Consider the following 22,935-nt stretch of genomic DNA (forward strand, 5'->3'; position numbering starts at 1 on the left):
TCACTTGGCTGTTATTATCATTCATCTTGCTTGCCTGTGTCCATTTTTTAATTTTTTGTAACCTGAAGTTGAATTTTGAATTTTAGGCTTTTTCCACTATCATTAAGCCCATAAAGAAAACATGAAACCAAAGTGTTCCAACAATGTTTTTTTTCCTAACCAGCTCTCCAACCACCAAGACCAAAGGCTCTGCAGTCTTAACTAAAGAGCAGAAGATACCAGAATCTGTGTCTCCTCCAGGTACAGGTGCTAAGAACTTTTTGATTTATTCCTTCTTGTTGGAACTTGATACCTGGTCTACACTCCGATCAATAATGCCGAATGCTACATTTTGACTGCCTGCAGCCATAACATGTGCGAATATTTTGGAGAACTAGGAGGGCACAAGCATCCTGAACCTATTAAATCCTAATTTCAGCATTAAAGCGTTGGTATTTGCATATTTTACCTTCTCAGTGAATGTAATAAAATGGAAAGATTTCTTAACCTTTTGGGGTGTTCCAAAAAGTTGTATTTAGACTGATAAAAATGAATTGCTAGATTTCCTGACAGCACAGAAGTGGCTGATCAGACTGTCTTGGAATTGTGGATCTCAGAGTTGATACTCTCAAGTCACTGTATCGTTCTGGTTTTGCCAAGAATGAGTTGGATGGTGCTCACTCCTTGTATTGGTCGCACTACTGCAAGTACATCTGGTTGTAGACCCATGGAGTACTGAAAAGATACTTGGGGAAGTCCAAAAAGAGCTGTGGCACAAAAAAGACTTGCTTGACCCTCTTTCGTGAAAACTCGGCAACAATCCAAATCAAGCCAAGTGTATTGTACTTAAATGACAAGTCAACACTTACCAACTGCCACCTGGAAATATGTACTTCCAGCACTGAAGCTAAGTCGGTTTCCTGAGCAACATATTCTATTCCACCTCTGTTGCTCAATGGAGTTTTTACTTTATGGTTTTAACTAACAGAATTGACAGAGTTGATTCCAGTATCAGCTTGGAAAATGGATATTTGAATGATGAGTGAAGAATGAATGAGAATTTCTGTTTGCTTTGAGAGCAAAATACCTGTCGAATTTATCAATACGGAAACATCTGTACTTCAAATGTAGCAGACCTTGGCTCTGTCTCCTTTGTGTTTGGTAGAGGTGCACTTAGCAGATGTATTTTCCAGTAAATTGATGATAGATATTAATCCTACGTGTCTCTTAAACCTAATGTGAGAGCTTTGGTTGTTCGTTGTCCCTGTTACAGGAGAAACAGGGTGTTGACTGCAAAGATAGTCAGGTGACACACTCAAATTTAACATTTTTGATTAAGTGCTTTTAATACCCCAAAAATATTTTTAAGTTTGAAGTTATTTGTTTTAGCAGCACTGCTCAGAAATGCATTATGATGCATAGGAAGCATGAGGCTCTTGAAACTCATGGGAAAGGATCCGTAATGGAAGAGTAAAGGGATTAGTAGATTTTTTTTACTGCCCAGAGTGAGAAAAATCCAGATAACGTTTGTATTCTGTTTATTAGGAAATTCTGTTTCCCAGGGAAACAGAGGCATCTTAATTCTGAACACTGAGCCTCACTGGCCTGTGTCTTACCCATCAGGATAGTTTTCAGATGCCTCAGGAGTGTGGATAGTCATGCTAGTTAGATGATGAATAAACCAGCCAGTTGGTTTACTCATCTAACTAGCATGACTGTTGATATGGTAATTACTAAGTACTAATTTTGTGTCCCATCATATCTGGTGAAACACAGTGGGAAAGGTTCTTTGAGAGATGGTTTCTTCACTGCTTCAGAAGTCTTATTGGGAATCTGGAGAGGATAAAGCTGAGAATGTTCTCAATTTTAGCCACATCCAGAGACATTTGTTGCACATGTAGAGAAACATATTGCAGCAAAAATAGATTTCTCTGGTTTAAGGGTGTAAATCAGAAGTAGCTCTTTGACCTACGGATTGCAGGTCCAGTTCTCTTTCTGCATGTATACCCATCCCTTTATCAATGCAAATGTATTTCTAATTCGGGGCTCAAGCCAGCTGCAGATCTGTGGAGTTCCAGGGATGGATGAGATCGTAGATCTTGGCTTGGCGTGATGCTGACTAAGCTTTCATCTGTGAGCCTGTCTGCTTTCAGCTCTGTTGGTGCTTATCCTCCATACCATGCAAGATGTGGCCTGGTAGCTGCAAACCAGTCAGCTGGGCTAGAGGCTGACTGTGTGGAGTTGTGAGATTTTAGTGATAGCCAGTCAGAGAAGGCTTGGTATCAATTTCATTGCATGCAAGTATGCTAATGCGTGTTCTGGCAGGGTGGGGAGTATTCTCAGAGAGATCGGAGCATCCTCTGCCTTCCTCAAAACCAAAGTGTGCTCCTCACTGTTCAGGTGGCTTCCTTCATCTTCTGGTATGGCATCGCTGCAGCGGTGTCGTCAGATCTTGTATTCTGTTATCTTGCTTGCAAACATATGTTTTTTATTGTGTATTGTGCAGAAAACTTAACCATCAAAACCAAAGACATACTCTGGAAAACCCAAACCCAAGTATATATCAGATCTGAAAGCCACCAAAATAAATGTTCAATGATACCTATTTTGTGTGTCTGTGGTATGTTTGAATTTTGCTGAATTCATGAACATCTGGCAGAGGGAAAGACTGAATCGGTAACATGTTGTTAGTCAGACTAACAACACAGAAGCATCTTCTGGAAATTGCTGTTGCAGTATGTCTGTTCTTTTCAGGCCCAATCTGTTGGCAAAAAGCTTTTGCTTTGGTTTGGGCTGTGTAAGCCTGCTTCTGTGTTTCAGAGAGTCCTGTGAGCTTCTGAAAGGTCCAAAGCAAGTCTCTGATACCAGCAGTGGTGGTACCAGCCAAGGGAGCTAGAGGAGAGGAGGACATCGCTGGTTTTCTTTGCTCCCTTTGTTGCTGTGGAAAGCCATCAGAAAGTCCTCGCCTTGCTCCAGCTTCTACCTGTGGAGTGTGAGCCTGCATAGGCTTGTGCAGCAGTCTTGCTTTATCTCCTAACAGTCATGCAGCCCTGACTAGAGAGCTTCCTTCTGCTTTTCAGCTGGAGCTGGATTAACTGGCAGTTCTAGTCCTGGAGATCTCTCGTGTTGACCCGGACAGTGTCAGTGTGTGGCGGAACTCGCACTGATTTACATGCATGAATGCTTCCTTGATTATAGCCAAGATACTGGTTGCACAAAGTCAGGAAAACATGGCTTTGTGAAGTTGAGACCTTGATGTCTATAAAGAGCTATGGATGTGCTGTTAACTTGAGAAAATGCATACTCCTGGTGGTAGTGCCAGGTTATTACTTAAAGCTTTTTATCAGTAGTTCTCAAAAAAATTTACGAGCGAAGCAAATACTGTGATCATCATCTTGTGTATGAAGAACCATGAGCTAAACAAATGATTAATCTAAATAAGATTAATCAGTCACTAACTAAACCTTAAATCCAGGTTTTCTGAGGTTTAGCTTCTGGTTATTTCTTGCATCATCTGGCTTTTCTAAGTGCTTTTTTCTTAAGTCTGTTTTGAGTGTGGTGTAAAAATTGGGGCTGAGATTATTTGCACACCTAGAAAACACCTTCATGAACAATTAGCTTGATAAAAACATTTTCAATGTGTTTCCTTTCAAAATCAACTTTTAAAGCAGTGTTTCCTTCCTTCCTGAATTTCCTGAATTATGCTAAACTGGCCAGTGGGGAACAAAGCTGTCTTTAATTATTTTTGTGTGTGCGCAGCAGGCATATTAGAAGATGTTAATGTACCTTTTGCATTTACAGGGGTGGTTAAAAGTGTCCTTGCACATAGAGAAGGTGATTTACAATGAATCCAAACTTGGAAGTGCTGTGATAGCTTCACTAGAGGAAGCTATATTTTTCTGTCTTGTTTCTTGTGGCCTTTTTTTAATGCTGCCAAATTGTTGTGTAGCTGTAGTTGTTTTCATTTGGAAAATCAAGATGCTGATATGAATCAGAGGCATGGTCTGCTATCAGCTGAGGAATTCAGTTTGCTAACTGATACAGTCAAAATGAGTCAAAATCAATCTTTCATCAGAATAAAATTTAAAAGTAAAAGCTCTTATATGCTAAAATAAAAAAAAAAAGAGAGAACCATTATTTTGGCAAGATGGTCATTTGGCCCTTGGTATCTATCAATAGTGTGGCATCTTGTGAATATGCTAGGGAGGAGGGGAAGTAAGTACTTAGCAGATATAAATCTCCATGACGAGTCTCTGTCTGAACATCCCTGTGACTTGGCAGATGTGGATGATAAGAACTCGGATGAACTAGTGTATTTTGAGATTTTTTTGGCTGAATGCTGGTAGACTCATTTCTAGCAGCTAGGTGGTTGCTGCTGCTATCTATCAAATACTGCGGTCTGAAATGTTTACAAAGTCACATGAATCAGTGGCTGTGTTTGAGGGAAAGACTGGTTAGAGGTTCTCGCTGTCTGCCAGAAGATGGAGGTTTCCTGTACAAAGTAACTGGAACAGAGTCATTTCTAAAAATGTTTATGAATGGCACCAATCAGAATTCTATCCAGGATTTTAAACCTCCATAGTAATGTATACTCAGTGGGGAATCAGGCTTTGACGTTCAATAATGACAGCCTAAACATTTCCAGTCGGTGATATGTGATGACAGGACTACAGTAACAGTTCTTGTTATGAGTAGAAAGTTACTGTAATTATAGCAGCTTCCTGCCATGCTAAGTAGTGAGTTTTTAATGGCACTTCTTATGATGAAATGCGGTCTGAGTGCAATCGAATGTTTCAAAACTGCGCAGAGATTAAAGAGACATTGGTACTGTTACTATTTTAATCTTACTTATAAAAGAGAGCAAAACGCCAGGTTGTGTGTCCTGAGCGCAATTTAGCAACCTGTTAGTCTTTTAATTATCTCCTTTATCATTAGATTGGTCTGATTATTTGGTACTTGAAATGAGTGCATATTTTTAAGTTCTCAGGGTGGTAGCTTTTGGAAAACATTCATTGCATTTCATTTTACAGGCATTTTGTCTTTCATGCTGGAGTTTGGGAACATATGGTGCTACTTCTGATGTAGCACTTGTCTAAATATCTTTGCTTATAGAATTTTCTGCAGAGCCGTATCATTTTCTCCTGGAGAAGCATTCCTAATGCATTTAACCAATTTTATAACTACAAGATGGGATTACCACCTTTTTATCATTGTAAACTTTTACAGGATGAGGGTCAAGAAGTTAAACTGTGAACCCCAAATAAGAAAAGTGAACAATAAGTAGTTAGAAATTCAAAGACACTAGTAAGAAATGCAGTAGTGATAGTTGCATAAAAAATAATATAGTTTATCAAAACACTTCCCAGATATTTTGAAAGCATCAAAATAGTAATTTTCAGGCTGAACTCTTGGGGTATCTCTGACAGTCAGTAGCCATCCTCTAATACAGTGTCCAGAATGTTCACACGGTGACTGGTTACACCTCATGTTTTGCCCTTGGTCTAGCAAGCACACTCCCCAAGTGATAGTGTTTCTCCTGCCTGAGCCATGTGAAGGTTCAATCATGAGCATTAAAAAATGTAAAGTAGCAACACGTTCATCTATATACAGTGAAGGGAAACTGAAAATGTTTCTGAGACTGAGGAGCTTGGCATAGCTGAAAAGTTAGAGAAGAATAACCAGAATACTTTTGTATACTTCTGTCTACATTGTTTGACTGTTATCCAGCATGAGAGATAATTAGCAGGAGGCTAATTGGCCTGTTAAATAAACCTCTTTAGAAATGATCAAAAATATTTCTCTCAGGGAATGATGCAGATCTAAAACTACTCTTACATAGTGGTGGGAAAGCAAGGATTCCAATTAATGTGGTCCTCCTGATGTGAAGTTGCTGAGATCTGGGTATGCGCCGGGCATCACCCATATTACCTACCACTCTAGGAAATGCTCTGAGGTGTGGGACAGTGCCAGACTGACGACTTGCGCTTGGGCTGCACTGTTGCTTCCCAGCAGTTATGTTACCCAGGAGCTAGCAGCTGGAGGGCACGTAAGGATGGAATTAGGCAAACTTTGAAAGACAAGCTGCCAGAAAATACCCTAGCATGCCTTTTAGGAACACAGGCAGGTTGTACTAAACCAACACCTGAAGCACCTCTTACTAGTTAGAATAAATGACTGCTTGCCTGGTTTAGACTCTTGTGTGCTGTGCTATAGACATGCATGTGTGCGCTGTAATCTTGCTGCTTCTCAAAGGAGAATGACTTGCTGTGTTGTCCTGTTTGAGATGCTGATCTAGCTAATGAAATCATTTAGTGTTTGACACTGCTTTTGTTTATGCAGGTGGCTGGCTTTATACACTTGGATGTGCCCACTGGGTTCACAGGCTTTTTAGAAGCAGGGTGCGTTTTGGTTTCAGTTTTTTTTGTTGTTGTTTGTTTTGTTTTTTGTTTTGTTTTTTTTTTTTCCCCCAAGTGGTGTCATGAGAATGGGGTCTAAGAGCTGGGTCTTAGAAATTTATTCCAGGTGAATCAGGCAGCAATCCCTCTTTGCCCACAATGTTCTGACCTGAAGGAAATCTTGCACCTTATATTTCAAGAAGTTCTATTCTTTCACAGGCTGCTTTCAATAAGATTGATATTTGACATGGAGACTCTCAGTCCAGGTTTGAAGACAGTAAAAAAAAATCACTGTTGCCTTTCTCTCCCTGGGGTGCTGCCTTTGTTTATCACCCCAGGGCTGGGCTCCTGCCCTCACTAAGGACGTGGTAGGAGCTGCCTGTACAGCTTTTAGTAGCAGGGGAGGCACATTAGTCTCCCTCTCTGCTGCACTGTAAACACTGAACCAAGTACAGAGCTCTTGACAACCCATTTACCTTATACAACACTACAAGGGATGAAGCATTTTCAGTGTGCAGGAAAGGAGAGAGCAGCTCCACCAGCCATGCTCAGGGGCTGGAGCCTGGGGGCAGAGAGCTCTCTTCCGCAGATGGATTACAGATGGGGTGACAAGTGCACAATTGCTGGAAGCGGAAAGGAAAGAGAAGGACAAACTGAACAGGATCTCCTTTCTCCTCACTCCTGCAACTGGGTTCAGAAGCTGATTGCCACCTTTAGGGAAACATCACCCGGATATGAAGGTAGTTTTACAGCTGCAGTGGGAGCAGGCTGTATTTGATGCTGAAGGTTTGAGTTGTGCCCTAGTGAGCACAGCTGATAAAGTTGCTCAGAAGAGAATTTGTAGTTTCTGAGGTTTTTCTAAGGAAAAGAAAGTAGATGAGGTTAGACAGATTGAGAGTGCGTAGGTTGTAAAGTGCAGGACTCTGAAGAAAAGAAAATGTCAAAGTGAAAGACTCTGAAGAAGGGAAAATGTTGTAATCCAGTTAAACCAAGTCGGATTATAATGAATGTGCATTGTTTTTTAGCAGTATCCCTGCTTCAAAAAAGCAGGGGTGTGGGGGAGCAGGATTAGATTATAGGGGTAACTAGAGTTCCAGCATTTCCAGACTTGAATGGTATGAAATGATGTAGGTAATGATCACTTACACATCACTTCTCTCTGGGTGATAAATATAGTAATTGAAGGGATTTGTTAGTAACTGTGCAGTTTTTTAGTCACTTGCAGATAGCTCCCCCCTTGTTCTAGTATCAGATGAAAAACAGGACACTTCTTACAGTATCTGCCAGCCACAGTGTAGCTGCCATCATGATAGTGCTGATCCTGACCGACTCGGGATGGGCACTTGGGATTTTTACTTCCTTAGCATCTCTGAGCTCCCCATGGCTTTTGGTGTCTTGAGCACTTCAAGGTGCCTACTGCAAGTGTTCTCTTGTGACTGAGAATGGAGAAGTATGACTGCAGCTACTTCAGCAATCTAGCAGTTAGTAGTGTAGAAATGTGAATTTCTTTTTATATACGCTCTACTCCTCTACCGGAGTTTTCTGTAAAGCAGGATACTTCCCCTGCATATTGGAAGGCAGAAATCTTTCATTATGAAATATTTAATTTTTCAAGCGATTGCTTACATGGCATGGGTGAAAGGTTTGTGTTAGTTGAACTCTGTTACTGAATCTGAGCTTTCCTATTTAAAAAGGAGAAAATAAAATATGTTTTCTAAACTTTGTTTGCTTTTTACTAAATTAATCTTAACAATCTGTGAACATCATTACTATGAGTCCTTTGATTATCGCTATTGAAAAAGCAATTACATTGGAAGGGAAACTAGAAGTCCAACAAGAGGTTAAAAACTACAGTGCTAGTTTCTCTATCAGTTATACACGGCAGAGATGGTCTCCTGCTTTTTATAAACATGGTTTAGGCTTATCTGCAGTGAAGAATGGAGGTAGTGCAATTATTTGTATTCTGTTTTGCTATTAAATGGTCTCCAAAAATTTAGCTATTTAATTTGTTATGATTTGTTGCTGCAACAATATCTATTTTTAAAATTAATTTCTCAGCTATCTCTCTTCAAAGTGCAAAATCCATTGCACCTGCTTTAATCTTGTGGGATTTGCCTGAAGATTCAGTGGTGAAATTGAACAGATTCAGCTGTGTGGCAAAAGTGGCGGAAGAGGTTGAATCCAGCAGTACAGAAGGATCTAATAAAGACTTTCAGTGGAAAACCCAGATGGCTTTCACTGCATTGCTCTTTCAGCATTGTAGAGCTGCTTAAAAGCTTAGCAGTATGTATGTAAGCATAATCAAAATGATCCATCAGGCCAGGGACAATACATGTTACTCTGAAATAAAAAAAAATAGCTTAGTAGATACATTTGGTTGCTGTCTTCTTAATGCGCTGAAGTTGACATTTCGATAGGTATAGCTTTGGATCTTTGGCCCTGAATTGTGATCGTTTACAAACAGCTCTAACCTAATGAGCTGAAGTGATGCTGTTGTCATCTTTAAGCTTTTCTGTGTGTTCCTCATTTTAAGTACAAAAGCAGCATTTGCTGATTTGAGGACATGGTCTTTTAAAGGGCAAAGTAGTATTCTTCATTAAACTTGGTGGTATGGTACATGTGTACACGTGGTTTGAGGAGCCTGATGCACAATTAATGTTAAACCATGTTGATAAATAAACTTAGATTTAATCTAGGTTTGGCAAATATGCTTTGGGCATTGCAAAAGAAACATTACGTAGATTAAAGTCATAGATACCCTTGACCAGAATCCTCGAAAAGAAGAATGGTCTGGCCTTGCCTTATGCATCACAAACCCACCTGAGAGCTGGTATTTAGACAGATTGTCTGAGAGCTGGTGTGAGAGTACTACCTGTTCTTGCAAAACAGTGTTTTTCCTCCGAGTGCTGCTTTAATGCAGCACTTAATTACTCTTTGCTGTTTGGGCTATATTTTTTGCCTTTTATACATTGGCTGCAGTGTAGTAAGAAGTAAACTTAATTTCTTTTGCATATGGGTAAAGGATTAGTGCATGTGTTTTCTACCTCTTGTCAAATAAACTTGGGATCATATCCAGACCTGACATAATTTTTGTAGTTTCAGCAGCACTGTGCTTGTTCCCATGAAGGCAGACTTTCACCTGTACCAACACTGAGATGTATCACTGCAAATCTGCCAGTGGCTAAAAAGATAAGACTCTTCTAAAAATGTTTGGGTTTCCTTCATTTATTTTTGATAGTGGGTGATGTATTATTCAGAGTGAGACAGAGATGTAGGAATTCCTCCTGGTTCCTCGTTAGTCCTTGTCTAGCAGCTGTTTAAATGACAGAGTGTTGTCTGATTAATTTGACAGTGTGGAGTTCATGGCAGTAAGAGGTTCCTCTAGGTGCCTGTGCTTTAGGACTTGGGGAAAAATATCTCAGATTAACTGAATGGGGGAAAAATCTGATGATGCGTTTTGTGTGTCCATACACAATAGCATTTATTAATTTAGGGGGCCACTTGTCTCATTTTAAATAGAAAATGCTTGCTCAGCTGGACAAATGTGACTGTCCATCTGTATACTTAATATGATGCCAGATTTATTAAAGTAAAAGCATGAATTAACCTCAGTTACAAAGGCTGCCATGTATTGCTTGATAATAATATAATTATGTGTGACATAGGTACACGGCACTATATGACTAACATGTTAAACTACAAGATTTTGGTCAGTCATTACAGGGTGTTGGGGATTTTTGTTTTCAAGATTAGCAAGACACTTAGCTAAATAGTCTTACAAAGGTAGTAGGTTTGAAAGCTCTCTTGAATAATTTGTAATGCTTAGTTTTAGCCTTATGACTATTCATAACTATAGCCTTAAGTACCTTAAATTTTTCGGTTTGTCTAAATAGTAATTCTGATAAATTTAGCATGAACCAAAGGTACTTTGAGATTGAAAACTTTCCTTGGAAGTTCACTTAGAAGAGAAATAGATTGTTTATTTTTTTTAATTGCACAGAGCTAACATAAAATTGCCTTTCTGTTTCAAAGAAGTGTAACCTCTGTCTGAGGCAGAGAGCATGGAGAGCAGCCCAATGCAGGTGTCTAGGGACTGCCATCCCACTGCTGGCATATTTGTTGAAAAGTTAAAATTGTTTTGTTTGATTTTATTTATATTAAAAAATGACAAGTTTATCAGAGAGGATTTTCATGTTTCCTATTTTATTGTGAAGTAATATTGCTTCTCCAGAAAATGTGTAGATGTGGGTTACGTTCACACACACCACACCCCCCGCCTCCTTCCATGCAGTATATATGCTTTTGTACAAAACTTCAGGTAGGACGTGAAACTATTTGAGGGAAATTCTAAACCTGTTTCAAAAGGATAGGTCACGTGCAAGAAGCCATGCAAGTGTGTAACAGATAGGCTATATTGCAGCTATACAAAGGCGCTCAATATTCAGATGTACATCCTGCTTGAGATTCCACAATAACAAAGTAGAATTAATACAAGTGTTGCTACTCTATTACTATAGCGAGGGCAGGAAATTAGACCTGCTTTCTGCAATAAATTAGTATTAGGAAAGTCTGTGAGACATCCTTGCTGTGTGTCAGGCTATATCTATTGCTTCAAAAGAAGAATTATATGTGAGTAGCACTTGAGCTGTTATGTCATGAACTGTGATTACATTTCTGGAGATTGAAATAATTTTTTGCCTGTTTCCTTTGTCAAAAGGAAATGTCAATTGCTTTGGTGACAGCTAAGGGCCAGCACTGTTTGCTTGCTAAATCGATAACGGTAGACTGCTAAGATGACCGTTCTCCTTAAGGAAATGCAGACTTTAGTCAATGATACATTAAGAGTCACAATTACTGTGAATTACTGATTTTGCTGTGGTTTGGAGCTTTTTCCTCTTAAGTCAAGGAATTTCATGAAGTATTTCACTGCTTTTCAGGAAAACAGAACTCAATGGGGAAATGCAGTGGTGATGGTGGTTGAAGTTGTGGAGGGAAAGATAATGCAGCCTTTGGATGAGGTTCTGCTGTGCTTCAGTTATTCCTGTCATCACTTTAGGTGAGGTTAAAGTCAGTGGAAAGACTCATGTTGACTCCTGTTTCTGACAGTTGGCCTGTGAATAGGCATGTGAAGAAAGCCGTATGAGTGGAACTTACCTACCTAATGCGTCCTTTAAAACATAAACAGGAGAAAATTTATGTTCCTAAAAAAAAAAAAAAAAGGCCTGTAAACCATGGGGAGAAGGGACAGAAGGATTTGGAAAATGCTTGAATTGCTTTATGTTTCATTTTTGGTGAGAAGAAGAGATGAATTTGAATGAGAAATTGACCATACGTGGTTTGATCCTCTTGTAGAAGCACTGCTATTGATTTGTAGAGGAACAGGATGTAGCCACATTGTTTGCCTGTGGCTATGCTTTTCTGTTGGTATAGACTAATTCACTGACACTTAAAAAAAAAAAAACAACTCAAAAAAAAAAAAAGCCTCACTGGAAATGAACAAACAAAAAGTACTTGACTGTATGGAGCCTAAATTAATTTTTTAATCTGTAATATGATTGTTATGCCAGAGCCATGGGGGCTGAGGAGAGACTTTTCGTGAACTTTTAGTCCTCAGACTCACCTCACGCTTGCCAATTAGTTCAGTAGTTGAAATGGTTAAGTCATTTTCTAAAAATCACATAGATACATGCAAGCTGGGAGTTTTTGATTTATTTTGAACTCTGAGGAATGCAATGTGAAGACCTGTTCAGGTTCTACTAGCTGGCCAGAGACTGCAGTCAGTTTAATAAGGCACAACTAAATTTACCATGATAAAGTGCTGCTTCATGCATGAAATAGATGCTGTGGTCCTATGCTGGTGATTGATGATTTATTACCTTTAAAACTGTAGAACCAACATGCAGAATTAATTTTCAGCAGATTATATTACCACTTGTTTGTATCCCCGGAATTTTGTATGATTGATAAACATAACTTAAATAAAAAACAAAATATAAAATATGTAAGATTTTAAAATTGTGCTTTTCACAACAGTATCCCCCTTCCCCCCATGAGATGGTTTACAAACCTTAATCTGGCAGCAATTTATGCTGCGAAAGATGTTTATAGCTCACTTTATTCTTGTTCCTTATCAAATTACTGGTTATATTCTTTAAAGTTGTCAGGGGATTGACTTAAACTGAAGTGTATAGATCATCCCTCTCTGCGTGGTCCTTTGTTGCCCATGGCAGTTTCTGGGCTGGTCTCGGCTGACAGGCCTCAATTTGAAACCCCAGGTAGTGGGAGACCAGTCATCATGAAATGCCCACATCAAGGGCTTGCTCAGCTAGGGGAGATGTCAGCTATAAGTTATGTACCCGATTTTACCCTTTAACTTCTGGGGAGCATAACCTGTTTGGGATTAGCAAAATCTGGAAAACTGAGAGGAGAGTCCATCCAGCAGAAGATGGAGAGGGGAGGGGTACCTTAGAGGCATCCTCTTTTAAAGAAAACGATCAGATGTGGTATGGTGGTAACTCTTCGGAGGGCAAGCACCCGATGGCAGAGTTCTGGGGTTTGTCCTGGTGCAAACAAGACTCTTGCACTGTGAAGATTTGAAAATACCCATGCTGCTTCCTGAGTGGATTTGTTAAAATTGGAGCTACATGAATGTATACAGCTAGCCTGTACTAGAAGTCTCATTTTGGTAATCTTGAATAGAGGAGGTTTAGATTTGTTATTGGGGATTGGGAAAAATATCTTTGTTGAAAGGGCTGTCAAGCATTGGAACAGGCTGCCCAGGGAAGCAGCTGAGTTGCTGTCCCTGGAGATGTTTAAAAGATGTGTGGATGTGATGTTTAGGGACGTGGTTTAGTGGCGGGCTTGGCAGTTCTGGGCTAATGGTTGGATTTGATGAACTTAAAGGTCTTTTCCAACCTAAATGATTCCATGATTGTGTGCATTGCATCCTGTAGGTGAGCAGTGCATATTAGAGTCCCACTGGAATGAAGAGCAGCTCAGCTGCTGAACAGCTTGGCAGCATCAGGCTTTAGGGTGGTACACATCTACTGGTGGAAGCATCAGTGTCAGCTGCACTTCATAAATCCATGGAGTTAGGCAAGGTAGGATGTATACTGTGACAGTCGCAGTAACAGCCAGGTGTTGGATTTAGGTGCAATTTTTCAGGTGCTTAGTGGTTTTGGTCCTTGCTCTACAGAGATCAGGTAAGCCAATGACTCTGCTTTGTTTAGAGGTTGTTTCATAATCCTCCTTTATACATAGGCTCTTGTGCAGTTCCAGAGTGACAGAAAGGCTCAGCAGTGTCTTAGCTAACAGAATTAGACTCAGTCTTTTCATTTAAATAAATGAAGAATCAAGTAAATGAAGAATTAAATAAACGAAGCTGTGCTTTTGCAAGGAAAGCACTTCTCAACGTTTGTAAGCTGGGTCATTACCTGGGTTTTTAACCTCTGGAAAGAATACAGGTATGTTAGTGATGGAAAAACGTAATCTTTTGAGCCAGACATAAATACTGTGAGAGTGAAGGTTGAAATATTAAGCTGAGATGCTTTCTGTGTATTATTTGAAGTCCCGAAGACCAAGAGCTTTAAAGTTTTTCCAAGGCTCTCTGCAAACATTGATGGTGAATGCATTATCATCCACTTCTCAGAAACCACTGTACAATGCTGTGCTGTGCTTCTAAGCACACACAGCCCTGTATGCCCCTCACCTTCGAGTCCTGAAGCAGATTCACTTTCTCTTCTCTCATTCCAGCACCTATTTATTCCCTTTATTACAACCATCTTTTGTCTTGTGTGGTCTCTTTGCCCCTTATCCGTACCACTCTTCAGCGTTACATTTTTAGAAGATAAAACAGATTCAATTATAAGCAAAAATGCCTTCTGAGGATAGAAATAGTCCAGGACCGTGTCAAGAAGAGATCATTCCCATTCTAGGGAAAAAAATCCCTTCTCTGACCTGTTTTCTCCCTTGGAAATGCTGTTTCCCTTATGTTTCCGTACACATCTCCAGAAAATTAGGTGCTAAAGAATTTTAAAATATTTAAGCCAGATTTCTGCCTTTCATGGCTGGTAAAAGTAACGATCAGGTGACTCTGCAGTCCCCCATACTCTGATAGCGTGAGAACAACTGCGCTGCCCCCTGACTCCGAGCTGCTCACAACTGATTGCTACGTGTTACACATACCAAGCCCTGCAATGCAACAAACCAGTGAATGTTCTGTTTGGCAAAAATCAATCATGGTTAGTATTTCTACGTCTTCCTGTTTTGTTATCTGTCATCTTGGATTTATCAGAATGATCAGTGTTTGGACTTTCATACATCTGGCTTGACTGTCTGATGAACAACTGTAGATATGAGGGAGACAGGGCTGTTGGCATCTCAGTCTTCTCCCTTGAAAAATTGTAAAAAGTGGATGATTGTTGATGTTGCAGTAGACATGGGTTTGTTTTCAATGACTAGGCTTTGTGCTCAGTGTAGTCATAAAACAATGATTTCAATGCATTGACTTCTGGAATGTGAAGTCATCAAACTTCTGTAATGGAAAAATCTTTTTATATTAGAGAAATGTATCTTAGGTCCAAAATAGTTTTATTTGTCTTCCTCGGCAGCCAAACCTCTGTGGGCTCTTTCCTAGCTCTCAGAAATGATCCTAACTTGGCTGTACTCGTACTGTATGGTACTGTGGACATAGCAAAACAAATGTGGCCAAATCTGAGATCTGTTTGCTGTTCCCCCTGGTACAGGCTTCCCACATTTCCTATAGGTGTTCTGCCTTATCATTCAGGATGCTCAAGGCATGAACCTTTTCAGAACAACTCAGCCTTGGCTTTGCTCTCAATGGTAGAATATGTTTTAGTTTTCTTTTGCAAATAACTGCTTCGGTTTCCCTGATGTCTCCATGGTGTACTGCTCGCTTTCTTTACAACATAAGCAATAATAATAATAATGATAGTTTAATTACTTCTTCTTATTATTATTATGAATAATAGGGAAAATTTGCATAATTCTGAATCTTACTATAATTTTAAAATACCTTATGGCTGCGAACAGAAGACACACTAGAATTTGTTACTATCCTTTAGACAGGATCCTATGATCACCCTATCAAAGTCTAGATGGGTGATGATCAAACTAGCTGTCTCTTGCAGGAAGTGTTAGATGTAACAGATTGAACAGATGGCAAGTTGGGCTGGATTTTTATATAAGACAAGAAAGATGCTGTGTATTTCAATGCTAGTAAAAGTATCCCTTCTTTGGGCATTTTAGCAGAACAAAAATGGTTTCCACAGGCCACGTGGGTAGAAAAAGGGGTAAAAAAGCCTTTGGTCAAGAACAGCATATGCATCAAAAATGTTACTTTTTGGAATATAAATAATTAGTAGAATTAAAACTTCTAAAAAGCTAAAAGTGTTGTCAGACAGCAAGGAATGAGAGATGATCTTGAAACAGAATGAAGCTTTGGAGTAGAAACCGATGAAGGACTAATGGCTTGGTCTTTAGATGGCTGTGAGAGCAGAGAAAGGAGGTTGACTGGAGCCATTGGATCATACGAAGTGTTGTATCTCCAAAAGGCGCAGGTATCATTCCAGCTTCTGGTTCTGGCAGTTCAGATGACTTGAGCATTACGCTTCCACTTCGTGATCATGATTAAATCTTGACAAAGTTCTCCCTCTCTTAGGTACTTGCCAGAAGCTTTATGCTTGTGTCCCAAGGCAGAAATTGGATTTGATACCTACCTGACATGTATTGTACTTTGTATCACGTGTCCACTTTGCACTGTATGCTTTAACTTAGCTTTTCCCAGTGGAATGACAAAGAAATGGCAAAAATGTAGCAAAGAAGGAATGAATGTTTGTCTTGTATTGGAAATCCAGAACTAATTCAGGACAACTCCATTGGTGTGAGTGAAGTCATACTACTTCTTGCATCTGCTGAGATTGGCACATGCTGTAGTGGAAGTTTTGGTTCTTAACCTGGAGAGAACAGAAATAGACCTCTTGTACATGAAGCGCCCCAAAATATTTGCCTGACTAATGGGTAAGACAATTGTTTTGATGGAGTTGAGTTTTTTTCTTACATATTCTTTTCCTTAGAGAAACCAAAACAAAATCCTTTCCGGGAGCTGAGGTTTCCTGGGTAGGCAGTGTCAGCAGGAATCATAAAAGCCTCTGAAGGGCAGAAGGATAGTAAAGAACTGCAAGATACCGTTTATAGGCAGTATGTCTTACACATAATGCAATGAGTGGTTAAAACAATGAGCAGATTTAGTGTCAAATTCTGAAGATACTGTACTAGAGCCAAGAAAAGGGGAGAAAGCCAGGAAGCACTGGAATGTGCTGAGGGTGATTTTTGTCTAGATGGAAGACGTAAATAGTAGCTCTTCTGAAGGTAAATTGGGGTTGCAGAACAGCAGAACTTTATTCTGCTGGTTGAAATTCATATCAGGCTGCTTTGAGTTATGCTGAATGTGCATGATCTGGAAGCACATCCTGTGTCACAGTGTAGAAGATCAGTGTTCTCTTCAAAAGTCAGATTCTCCTGAGGAGTACCAGAGTACCAGTCCGTGGGGATTACTCAGGGAGAGACATTCAATCACAGTAACTCGGTAATTGCTGCAACGTCAAACGCTGAATGCCACAGTCTGATACTAAGCTTTAGTGATGTTCTAGATGTCATGTCAGAAGGGATAGATCAGAAGGAAAGTGTCCAGGAATATGTTGCAGTGCAAGTAGTCGTGGTGCTGACACTATTTTTGGAATCTTTGCACTTGCCTAGGCAGTATCTTGATGAAATCAAGTAAGACTGAGTATGTTTAAGGTTTTGGAATGGAAAGGGAATAATGATGATGCTTTTCTTGAGGCCAGTTCTTATCTCTCAGCCTTTTCTTCACTTCTCCTTTCTCTGATAAGAGGTGGGTCTGATTACAGGACCTAGTTTAATCTTAATTAGTAATAGCTGGAAAGCAGGGGTTTTTTGTTCATTTATTTATACATCTTAATACATCTTGCTGCTTTCACTTTCTTTCTCTTTTCCTCACAAAAGAAGTTTAACAAGTGCAAGGACACTGCGGTGAGGAGGGAAGAAAATTATTCCTGACTAAGGAGCTGTGAAAATTAAATCTCTCTTTTCCTTTAACATTAATAAGAGAGGGACTTTGTGAACGTGACTCCATCCAACCAGCCCCTGCAGCCATAGGGAATGGGTACCGGTTTGTGTTGGTGATCCAAATCACCAAATTAAAATTTAAAATTTTAAAGGGATGAGGTGCCAAATCCTTAGCAAATGTAAGGTGGCATCGTGCAACAGACTTCTGACTGATTGAGAATTTGGCTTAGAATTTCAGATCTTCAAACCTTTTCTTACATTACATCAAATAATGCCAGCTCTTCTGAAAGTGGCAAAGACTTGGATAGTGGCCATCCCAGTGATGCATAAGTTTTTCTTTTACATCTTCTTTCTATACCCTGACTTTACTGCTTAATAAAATAAAAAAGTCAATTTTCACTGGTAAGCTTATTCAGTATATTGTACGTAATTCATGATACAGACTTCACTAAAGCTGTGTTATACATAAGCATGCTGCAGGGGTTGCAAGGTGAGGCGTTATGCATCCATCTCTTCTGTCACTGTAGTCAGAAGCATAACTGCCTTAACCTCCATCTGAAAGCAAGCCACCGCTGAACTTTTTTTAAGGAATCCCATGTAACATGGATCTTGTTACATTTCCAATGCTTTTTTTTTTTTTTTTTTCCTTTTTAACTGCTTCATTACATTACTGTAGTGCCTGGTATGCATAATTGCCCCCAAACTCTTGCTTTTTCTGCCTCCTCTGTAGAAGCTTATACAAAAAACTTAGTTTTGTGGGTGTCTCAATGGTGCTGTAGCTTTGAATGCACTCTGTTTAATGACCTGATAGTTTAAGCAGGGCCATGTGTGTATTTTATATTCTGATGCACAAGGGAAGGCGTGATAGCAAATCCAGAGGTGATTGATGCTGCAGCAGAACTTTAAAAATAAGGAGAATTAAACTGGATAGAGTTTTCTGCATTAGACCATTCAGCTTTGGGGTTCAAAGCTAAGGAAATCGAGCTCTATACCATACTTCATAGGTTCTTTTATTTATAAGCAAGCAGCTCAGCTGGGATCTTTTTAGCTTGACTTGAAATTCTAGCTTGATGGTTTTCTGATAAATAGTCTGTCTCCTGGCCTTTTCTGAAGCTTTAGGAAGAAATGCAATCTGCATGTAAAGTTGCAAGAAGAATAAGCTGTATTTCATTTTTACAGGGATTTTTATCAGCTGCTGTTTTTATTGCACTTATATGTTAACACCATTAACTTCCAGTTTTGTTCCTTAAAAGTTTAAAGCTAAAGCTCACTAAAAGATGTCAGATTTTTTCAGTATTTCATGGGAATGATAAAGGAAAATTTCAGTGAAGATGTGTCAGTACTGGGCTAAAACAGAATATGCAGCATTTTACAGCTAGTAGGCTGGGTGTGTTGCTTATGTTTGAGCCTCTCTCAGCTGCAGCTCGGACTTCATAGGAGTCTGGATGGAAAGACCAGTTTTCTGTTAACTTCAGAACAGGTAAGGTCACGATGCAGATGCCATAGTGGGGTTACATGGCAGGAACTATCTCTTACTTAAAACACCATCTGTATTACTCTGCATTTGATTTGCACCTGGATATACCCTTGCTGGTGGGATAGTCCTCGTTCTCATTTTGGAACATGTTACGTTAAAGAAAAGGAGGCAAGTACCTTTGTACCTGTAGAGACTAAATCTTCTTTCCTTTAATTGCATCATTCTGCAGTTCGCTATTCGCTAACCTAAGGCTGGCCTGTAAACTGCGAGAGCAGGTCTCCCAGCTGGCACTTGTTCCTTGGAATCACTGGCTTTTGTTATACCAGTGCAGGAGCAACCAGGGAAGTACATGCCTACAAACCCACACAGAAAATGCTTTTTGCTATTGACAAAGTATCGACCTTGATATGGGAGCTGTTTTGATACCTTGCTTATGTGTGCTCCTAGGGATCGGCTGCCTTCCATGAACTTCACTGTGGAACTACAGAAGGCACTGGCATTTCAGCTGAGGGGAAATGCTACTCCTCGCCTGGAGTCAACCACAGACTGCCATCGGGAAATCAGGAATTTATAGTGTATGCACTCATGCAGAAAGTGCTGCTATTGTATTTGGGATACTTTAGTACTATATTTAACACTGTCACCTCTAGTGAAAAACCTTACCTTTTGCTTGTTAGTTTTTCTTAGCTTGCTGTAAGGTCATGCCACATGTCACTTCTTTCTGCCTCTAGATGACTACTGCCATATGTCTGTAGGTTCCTAAACAAGAAGAATAAAAAGACTTCCAGGCAAGTGATGAGATTAAATTGACACAGTATAGGACGGGAGCTGAAAGTTAGACTACTGCTATGCCTTCAAATGCCCTTCTACTGACTAGGAAAAACTGCCTTTAAATAAATGGTTGGGACATGAAAAGAGAGTGACATTTGAAAGAGAATAAAGGGAGCATCTGCAGAATTCATAACCAAGTTGTGCATTTGCAGAATTCACAACCAAGGTGTGAGTGAGAATAGGAAAAAAATCCCAGCTGAAGTAGCAATTGAACCAAGATTTTCCTCAGAGGAGGTCTCAAATATTTGTTCTTCCGTCACTTTTTTGGAAGAAGGTTCAAATGTCTTTGGGAGCAAAACCACATTGTGGGTAGCGTTTGCTTAATGTGTGAGTCATTACTGGAAAAAACAACTTATTCAAGATGCATTCCGTAGCAGAACAAATTCATTCAACATCATCTCACTTAAATATCGTAAATTTGTCTGGTTCCACTAGAATTTGATGTAAAGCGATCACATTCTATCAGCCTAAATATTTTAGAAGAGATACTCTGTCTTCTTGCCTGTGTTGCTAGTGCTAGCAACCCTTTTCCATTTTTATACAATGCTTTCCTTGGTGGTGTGTGTTGTTTCCTGTTACTTGTGTTTGTGAGGCACACAGGCCACTGTTTGTGGCCCCAGTGTGACCACCGTACTGTCCAGCTCAGAGAACTTTAATAGGGGTGTGAAATAACTAAGGTGCTTTTCCAGCTGCTAAAATGATGGCATTGTCAATACTGGTATTGAACCTGGGTGTTATGGCTGAGAAGAGGTCCTGTGCATGTGCAGCATTGGTTAGAAAAAGCAAAGATGATGCTGGCTTACATGTGGTTGTGAATGCTACAGTGAACATGGTATTGCATGTGTATTTTGTGTAAGTTTTATTGTAAATAATAAATGAAGTAGTCATCTCTGTCGTGGAAACAAAAAAATAATTAATTGGTGAAGCACAACTGGAAAAGACTTTAATCTCTGAAGAGAAGAGGAGGAGAAAAAAATTGAAAATACATAAACAATGAGTAACTGCAGAAGACAGGCTGAATCTGTATTTTACTTCTAGAAAACGTAGGAGATACTCTATGAAATACAATAGCAAGAAGTTCAAAACCAATGAAAGAAACAAACATGTTTAAATATATAAATAAAATTTACAACCAAAAGAGATGGTTGATACTTAAAAGGTATTTATAATTGGAAAAGGATTTAAATGTGGATATTGGGAATGTTCAGGGTCATCAAAATTGATTGGAACAAACTGTGTTCCACAATAATTACATTTCAAGATTCTGTTTACTCCTGTCTACTAAAGAACAGGGTGTGTTTCCTACTGAGAGGGACAAATTAACCTGTGTCAGCCCACGGTGGGGTGTTTGCTTGTTGCTCTGCAGCATCTTGCACTAATCACGATGAGACTGGTGTGACTTCAGGGCAGTGTGGTAAATCCCGTGTTGCTGAAACAGTGAGTTGATTTGTCCACTTGAAGGCTGTATTATTCTGAAGCTTCATTTCATACTTAAGTCCTATTCCATCAGTTGTTTGCATTGTTTATTTTTTTAATAGATCATTCCAGCATACAGAGAGATGTGCTTGTTTGACGGGGATCCTTTGGTGAGGAGTCTGCCTGTATTTGCAGTTTCGGTACAGCTAGTATGCATAGTTTGGCTTGCTCTCAAAATGAGCTCATCCTGAGGATGCTGTGATTTTGAAGTCTGTGAGCATTAAATACTGTTTCTTATTTTATTGCAAGTGGATGGTTACAATTAAGGGAATTTGCAAGTAGAAACTCTGTTTAGGCTATATGTGCAGAAATAACACCATACAGAGTGAATTCTAAACCTATACACAAACTTCCGTATCAAAATTTGGCTGAACAGTTAGGAAAGAGGTTGAGTAGATAAAAATGTGAAACAAGGGAGAAGCCCTCCAACAGTGTCTGCAAATGAGAGAAAAGACATTGCTTGCTACATATTTAGCAGGATCAAGCAAAGAAGAATCCACAGGACCAAAAAGAAAGAGGTGCACAGTACAAGAGGTGCTTGGTTTGGGGTTTTACTTGCTCCCTCCCCTCAGTTCAGCACACCAGCGATGTGATGGGGAGCACTCTGCATTTTTTATATGCCTGGCCGCTCCACTCTATAGCTTGTCCACAACCCCATCTGTTTTTACAAAAGGCAGGTCTTTTTCCTGCGTTCTGCCTGGCACCAAGTGGGAAAAGGTCAAAACACCAATAGGGACTATTTTACCACCACTGGGAGTCAAAAAATGTGATAACTTCAAGTTACATCTGCTTGAGCTGTGCCCTCTGCTATCCCAGCCCTCTTTTTCTGACGTAGTTGTGACTTATTCTGGGTCAAGCATTAAGAGCAATATCCAAATCAATTCAAGAACAGAGAAGACTAAGTAAGTTGGTTTCTACTTTCATCTGCTGCAGCAGATGTCGATTGCTGCCCTTCTGCTGCTTTCTGTCTTGGCCCGCCCTGCTGTATCTTACATCAGCCTTGTAGCTTCACTGGGCTAGACTGCAGCAGCATCCCAAATGTGCCTAGCAGTGTGAAAACACAAAGAAATACTGTCCTTTCCACAAAGACTATATACACTAGATAAACAATTAGAGAAAAAAGGGATGCGAAGAGTGCTACACCAGGCAGCTATAATGATTGGCGCGGTGATCAGTACGTTATTGTTTATAAATTGTCATATATTTTTCTGCACATCCTGCATGCATGACTGAACAGAGCAAATTCACTTCCTTTTCTCATTAATTCACCCACCCATCTTCCACTCCCCTAGCTGCTTACCAGCTTTGGTTTATTTTATTTACTTTAAAATGAATAAATTCAAATGAAAAATTAAATAGAAAGGGACTAAGTAAATGATTTTGACTTGCATTTTCCTGTAGGGTACAGAATTGGCCCATTTGAATTCTTGAATAGAAACAAGTGAAAGGTTGATGTTTGCTTTCATTTGCCACGTTGCTAGAAGTGTAATAAACCCTAGGTAATAAACCAGGATGTTACTGTTCTCAGGTTGATAAAGTCTGCAAGGAAAGTACTGTTCAATTCTTTGAAATTACAGGACCGCCAAATTAAAACTCAGTGGAACACACGAAGTTCTGAATTTTATCTCTTTTATTTGATGATGCACAATATCCTGCCCCTTATTAAACTTA

General features: G+C 39.6%; 1 protein-coding gene across 4 annotated transcripts in view; it reads left to right on the forward strand.

Moving 5' to 3' along the window:
* CCDC85A (coiled-coil domain containing 85A) overlaps window positions 1-22,935 on the forward strand; it is an 81,440-nt gene that overhangs the window by 13,749 nt on the left and 44,756 nt on the right. The window contains exon 3 of one of the 4 annotated variants that reach the window (XM_040612150.1): window positions 164-2,613. The exons of the other annotated variants lie outside the window; for them this stretch is intronic. Within the exon in view, the coding sequence (XP_040468084.1) occupies window positions 164-201 (38 nt within the window). The 3' untranslated portion in view covers window positions 202-2,613. Of the gene's footprint in view, window positions 1-163; window positions 2,614-22,935 lie in introns of those variants that run through there. 4 annotated transcript variants of the gene reach the window in all.

The sequence above is a fragment of the Falco naumanni genome, chromosome 12 (genome assembly GCF_017639655.2).
Source record: "Falco naumanni isolate bFalNau1 chromosome 12, bFalNau1.pat, whole genome shotgun sequence".
Lineage (NCBI taxonomy): Eukaryota > Metazoa > Chordata > Aves > Falconiformes > Falconidae > Falco > Falco naumanni.